Source organism: Branchiostoma floridae, chromosome 10, assembly GCF_000003815.2.
Source record: "Branchiostoma floridae strain S238N-H82 chromosome 10, Bfl_VNyyK, whole genome shotgun sequence".
NCBI classification, from domain to species: domain Eukaryota; kingdom Metazoa; phylum Chordata; class Leptocardii; order Amphioxiformes; family Branchiostomatidae; genus Branchiostoma; species Branchiostoma floridae.
The window spans coordinates 11,991,673-11,998,234 of NC_049988.1; the positions used below are offsets into that span (position 1 = coordinate 11,991,673).

The window sequence follows — 6,562 nt, forward strand, 5'->3', positions numbered from 1 at the left end:
ACATTTTGTGGAATGTAAGAATCTTCCGCTCGAAGCGTAAGGAATCAATTCCTAAAGGTATTTCGTACCGAAGGGATCGTCACTGATCCAGACCTAAATGTGATATCTTAAGCCCTAATTACAAGAGACGGCCAAAATCGAATGATGGTAATTAAGTACAAAGAGTGCGTCAGATTAACTGTACTCCCCATGCGCACCCATCCACGCGACTCGAGGCACTCACGATTCAAACTGACCAAGTTAACAGTACATCACCAAGCACAATGTATTCCAGATGTCACGAACGAGAAGTTTCCTGTCTCTTGGGAACAGTTCCACAGAAAGTGTGGCACTAATCTGTTATTGCAATTAAGTAAAGCAAATCATATAGCGTGCATTACATATCGTAAAAGAAATTGGTGGATTTATTAAGCATCAAACCATGATTTTTTTAACCAAGCATTGCATGTGACAAAGATCTAAATTCAGATCAAGTTCTATATTGTCTGTTGCTCACAGTTGACAACCCGCAAGACAAAAATATACAAGTCTTCTGTCGTCTCCAACGTCTCTGGCAAGCATAGATACAAAATGGAGAAAGTTAAATATGAGTGTATTTATGTTTAATTTGCACCTCATGTTTTCAATTATCTATATATTGTGTGTTCATGAGCTCATTGGATGTTGGCCAATCTGGTCCAGTGTGTCACCGTTCTACTTTCAGCGTTGTGAAAGTTTTTTTTGTTGATATAAAATAGAATCTGTTGGAATATCACTTGATAGGGAAACATTTCCGTATAGATATGTTACTTAGTAAACGTTCATACCGACCCAACATACACAGTTCTTGTTTATCGCAAGCTCATGGATAATGTTTTATAGGAATAACAGTAATCTTTAGAATGATATTTTATCCACATGATCACATTATAGAACTATCGTGACGTACGTATTCAATACAGATCACAACTGTTTAAATCGTGGTATTTCAACATTGAACCAGTACAATTGCTATGTGCACATTTCAAACCCCAACTAGTGCAATGACCTAGTACATTTCAACATTCAACTAGTACTAATAGCCTGCTTCACTTCAACATTCAACTAGTATAACCTAGTACATTTCAACACTCAACTAGTACAATAACCTTGTACATTTCAACTGATACAATTACCCAGTACTTTTCGTCACTGAACTGGTACCTTTATATTTAGATAGGTCTGTATATATATATATATGGACTCAACAAGCTTTCCACGTTTCCACGTTGACAAAGTATCACCAATCTTCGCAAAAATAGTCAACATATGATATACACATAGCAATATATATTTAGATACAGATATATACAAGATAACTACTCCACCCTCATCAGTCAAGATCCGGGCGCTCCACTGTTGATTTCAGTATATTTTGGTCCCTTCTGTGGTTATGCTTTGGTCATAACGTTACGGAAAACCAGTCAACTCATCTTCGATTGCAAGGTTCGCAAATTTGTTCAAGCTCATCCAAAATTATCTGGTGTTCTCATTTACCAATGCAAAAAGACTTGACATTTTATGGTTGCTTCAAAGATGGCGGCTCTTACGTAGTGGTCAAAATGCACGTCCGTTTGCAGACGGAAAGAATCGTGTTACATGACTATGACGTCATGTCATCGGAGTCAGGTATCTACAGCTGGAAGGTTCAAATGTGTCGGCTGCAGTAAAAGTTTGTGCCGGCGATTTGACTCGTTACCGTTGGCAGGTAGGCTGGCCCCGGCCTGTTCCCCTAGCTGCTGTTCGATCGTTGCCAACTGAGCGACATTTGGAGCCACTGCGCCCACTCGGTTCAACGTGAAGCATCTCGGGAAGGCCTTTTTGAAGTTCTGCCGAAAGTGCTCGCCCATGAAGCCGTAGACGAAGGGGTTTGCCGCAGAGTTGGCGTAGCTGAGGCAGTGAGCGAACATTTTGATGCACAACGTTGCGTAGGAGAGGGGAAAGTTCTTGTCAAACACAGCTAACATGTTCAGGACGTGGTTAGGTAACCAGCAGAGGGCGAAGAGCAGGACGACCACAGCTACCATCCGGGTGACTCTCTTCTGCCTCCGCAGGGCGTGCTGCTCCCCCTCGTTGTTCTGCCCGTCGTAGTCTATGACCCGGGCCCGCAGGCTCCGCACGATCAGGCCGTAGAAAGTAGCGCTGACCAGCAGAGGGATGACGTAACCTGTTTCATTAAACACAATAAGCTGCGTGAATTCAATTTCAAACTGTTGCATAAGATATTACCTTATATAGATACTTGCTTAGCAAATGGAATATAAAAGAAGTGCCTGCTTGTGAGTAAGTGTTTATAGTCATGTTTGTGAAATCTGCAATCAGATTGAAAACTGTGAGCACATGTCAATTGATTGTATTAGACTAAGAAACTGCTGGGATAGAATAAATATTATTGAGAACAATGTTTTGTTGGGATGTAAAAAAGACTGTATCGCTTTGCTGACAATTGCCAAATATTCTATATATGTGTCGTGGTTAAAATGGTAACATGATGCTATAAAACTATTAAAAGATGGCGTCTATGATAGATTTTTGTTCTTTTGCTCCATGTACAGAGTCTGCTTAAAAGAAAGTGCCGTGGTGGACACGAAAAATTTAACAAAAAGGAATGACGCAACTGTTGATGACGATGTAGATGTTGTAGACCTTCTGTTCGTGGGGGGTCCAGTCCTCGCGACAGAGGATCTGCGGACCTTTCCACTCCAGCGACTCAAGCTGGGCGGAGATGGCGACCGGCAAAGACAGAAGGAACGAGCCTACGAGAAAGAAAAATACCACATGAAGCTATGGATCAATGACAACCGGAGAATTCAACTAGGAAGTATAATTAAACATTTAATCATTTGTCAGATATATTCCACTTGGATGGCAATTTTGGATTTATCATTATTTTTTTTATTTTGTTTAATTTATTTTAACTATTCGGAAAATGATAAAATCAGTATCAAGGAAATATGATTGTTAAAAATATAGGAAATCTGAAGGAATAAAAACGGCTTCTTCTGACACAAAGCGTTATCAAGGACTTTAATACCATAAGCCAAACTGTCATAATATGGCTGCCCTTCGGCCGATCAACGATAAGTTTAATGCTTTTTTTACACCCACGCCAAACTATCAGATCATTGGTGCTTATCGTTACTGTTACGCTCTACAGAATGTAATAACCTGTAGGTATGACAAATAGCCAGAGGAGATCACTGTATAAAGTTATTTCTCTATTATACAGGGGATAGGAGTTATGGTACTCACTGATCCAGATGCACCCGCTGATGGTCATGGCAACGGCAGGGCTGCGGTAGGGTATGGAGGAGATGGGGTGCACGATAGCACAGTACCGGTCCACACTGATGGCTGCTAGCGTCAAACACGTGGCCTGCACCGTAACCTAATGAACAGATAACATAGATACGTGTATGTTTAGTTTCAGCTTTAACTATCTAGAAGCTGAATCTATATTTCATTTCTACAAGCTTATGACGGAAATTAAAACTACTAATCATGGCGTCCATTTTAACCACAGTGTGTTTCACTTCAAAACCTACTATAAGTATTCTTTGAGCCAACTAAGGCCTTCTTTTCATTCATTAATTTCGTAATCAACCAGCAATGCCTATATTAGCTATTGATCGACATCCGCACATAATCGTAGGACATGCATGCTTGGATGAAGATTCCAGTACATCCATGATATATATTGATTATCGATCTGTTCATACGTTTAGTGCCCTTTCAAACAAACACCAAACTAACATAGAGAACGCCTCGAATACTTTATGATATTTGATATGCAGGAAGGTCTTATATAAGACGTTGTAATTCTTGTTTTGATTGTTTCCAATTTCTGTGCCGTCAGAACGTATATCTTCTAATTATTTTACCAACTGTGTTTTTCGTTCGCGAGACTTCTGCAACAATCAGGCGTGGCGTGCTTCATTACTTGAGATTATGTTTAATGGACGAATGTGCTGGAGAGGTATTAGCTGTGTCAATCTGCTGCCAATAAAGACGGCGTCCTTCGGATTAATGACGGTAGAAAACTGATTAATGAGTACGGAGTAGATTCAGTCGATGTCTGGTTCAGATGAGGACATGGTGTACGTATGGGGACTTTGTTATAGTTTATGAGTCTTATTGCACTGTTTGTATCGATCTTGGACAATATAGGACAATGATTGTGACGTAAGAAAATTGGTCATTAGAGGTATTTTCAAGTCGTTTTTGCTTTCATGGTTTAAAATCCGACATAACGTTTTGTGTCAATCTGCGACTGCCGTCCCTTAGATGAATGAATGTAGAAAACTGATTAATGAGTACAGAGTAGATTCAGTCGATGTCTGGTTCAGAGGAGAACATGGCGAACCTATGGGGGCTTTGTTCTAGTTTATGAATCTTCACGGATTGCTGTTCATAATCCCTCACTCTGTCATGTTATTGGACTGTTTGCATAGATCTTAGACAATTGTGATATAGGACAATGATTTTGACGTAAGAAAATAGGTCATTAGAGGTATTTTCAACTTGTTTTTGCTTTCATGGTATAATAAAATCCGACATAACGTTTTGTGTCAATCTGCCGACTGTAAAAACATTCCTTAATTAGATGAATGAAGGTACAAAACTGATTGATGAGCACAGAATAGATTCAGTCGATGTCTGGTTCAAATGAGGACATGGTGTACCTATGGGGGCTTTGTTCTAGTTTATGAATCTTCACGGATTGCTGTTCATAATCCCGCACTTTGTCAAGTTATTGAACTATTAGTATAGATCTTAGACAATATAGGACAATGATTGTGACGTAAATAATGGGTCATCAAAGGTATTTTAAAGTTCTTCGCTTTGAGAAACCATGAAATGGTAGGAGGCCCACAGAGTTACAGCTATCTGATCCGTAGAAACTACATTGTCCTGAACAGATGACATTTTCAAGGTTGACTGAAATATAAGAGCATTGCTCCGTCCTTGGATTGGATGAAAAAACTTTGTTACCATCTAATAGTATATAATAGTGTCTGTACATCACCGTTAGGCAATATACAGCCGACAGGATTTTCTATGATGTCATAAACAAGCGCCGTTCAACTGCAAACATTTCCTTATATGGATGAAAACGTTCATAAGCACCTACAAGTCAGCATGTGTTTATGATTAATAGCGGAAGTCAGGCAGATGTAACGGTTGTTAGATCGTCTTGATCATCAACCCAGTCTTCACCGCACTGGGACCTATCAGAGTTCTCTAACGATGTGTTGCTTGGTGAATAGAATCCGGTGCATCAGATCTTCAAAGTGCTGTATTCCAATGGTGTTATCTTCTCTGGGCCCAAGGCCAACTTTAATTAGGTAAAATGGTGTTGCTACCGACTGATTCCATGTTTCTCTGATCCTATTGCCCAATAGACATCTCAGAATGTCTCTCATTACAGCCTCGCCGATCTGTTTTCCCTTTCGACTGCCTTTAAGGAATTAGACTTGATCTTCTTCAGTCAATTTGCACAGATTACAGTCCTAACGCCGTGATTCCCATCAATAATGTATCTCTATGTAAAGTCGATGAAGATTAGACATCCAATAAGATATGCCAAATAGCAATTACTCAAGCAACTGTTTCCCGGAAAATTATATCAAGTTGCTTGAGTAATTGCTATTTGGCGTATCTGTACATGTACAGTAACTTATCTGTTCATAAGATTAACCCTCAAGCACCCGACCTTTTTTTGCGACTAAAATGACCGAGTGGGGTCCAAACGGACCCCAAAATGTTTTGTTCATAAAATCTCAGTACCATTCTTATCGGCGATCATTGTATATACATTGCTTCGTCAATGTAAGAGGAAGATTTTGAGATGTTAAGGAGTTGCTAATTCCAACTCATTATCATAATTTATGCAAAAATTCAGAAGGACCACGTTTTGCACTAAACCTATTCTGACCAGATAGGGGAATTTTGAGGCCCTCAGCAACATTTATGTCGCATAACTCATGAACGGCTAGAGCTAAAGCTACGAAACTTAGTAATTTATCACAAAATATTGTTTGCAAAAGTTTTTTGTCAATAAAGTAAGTTTATCATTTTTGGGCGTTGCCATGGCAACCATATTCTAACAGGCATATTTTTGCCAAAATTTGACAATTTCAATATAAACAAGGTTTTCTTGGTAAACTACACCTGTTTTCTGACAACAATTAAATTCTATGAAATTCAATGTAATTTTCATGACTTAAAATCTATAATTTATGCTAATTTCATGACGTCATTGGTCAAAATCCAAGATGGTCGCCCTGATTAGGCAAATGACGTCATAATGTCGTCAACATTACATGTTTATGACACAGAAATTTTTGTGATGATTTAGGTTTACATTCTCATTATTGTCTGAAAGTTTGGTAGTCATACTGTAAGTGGTTAAGGAGTTAGCCTCCAAAGTTTGTTTTAAAAACTGCACATTTTTGCTGGGGTCCGTTTGGACCCCAGGAGGGACTGTACCCGTAAATGGCACTTCAAAATGTACCCCTGGGGGACCAATCTTTGCGAAAACTTA

At 39.2% G+C, this 6,562-nt stretch overlaps 1 protein-coding gene across 2 annotated transcripts in view; it reads right to left on the reverse strand.

Annotated features, from left to right (window-relative positions):
- Positions 1-282: 282 nt before the first annotated feature.
- LOC118423938 (G-protein coupled receptor 54-like) overlaps positions 283-6,562 on the reverse strand; it is a 25,032-nt gene continuing 18,752 nt past the window's right edge. For both annotated transcript variants that reach the window (XM_035832262.1, XM_035832263.1), the window contains exons 3-5: positions 3,271-3,406; positions 2,637-2,774; positions 283-2,185 (exon numbers count right to left, since the gene is read on the reverse strand). In XM_035832262.1, the coding sequence (XP_035688155.1) occupies positions 1,644-2,185; positions 2,637-2,774; positions 3,271-3,406 (816 nt within the window). In that variant the 3' untranslated portion in view covers positions 283-1,643. The remainder of the gene's footprint in view (positions 2,186-2,636; positions 2,775-3,270; positions 3,407-6,562) is intronic.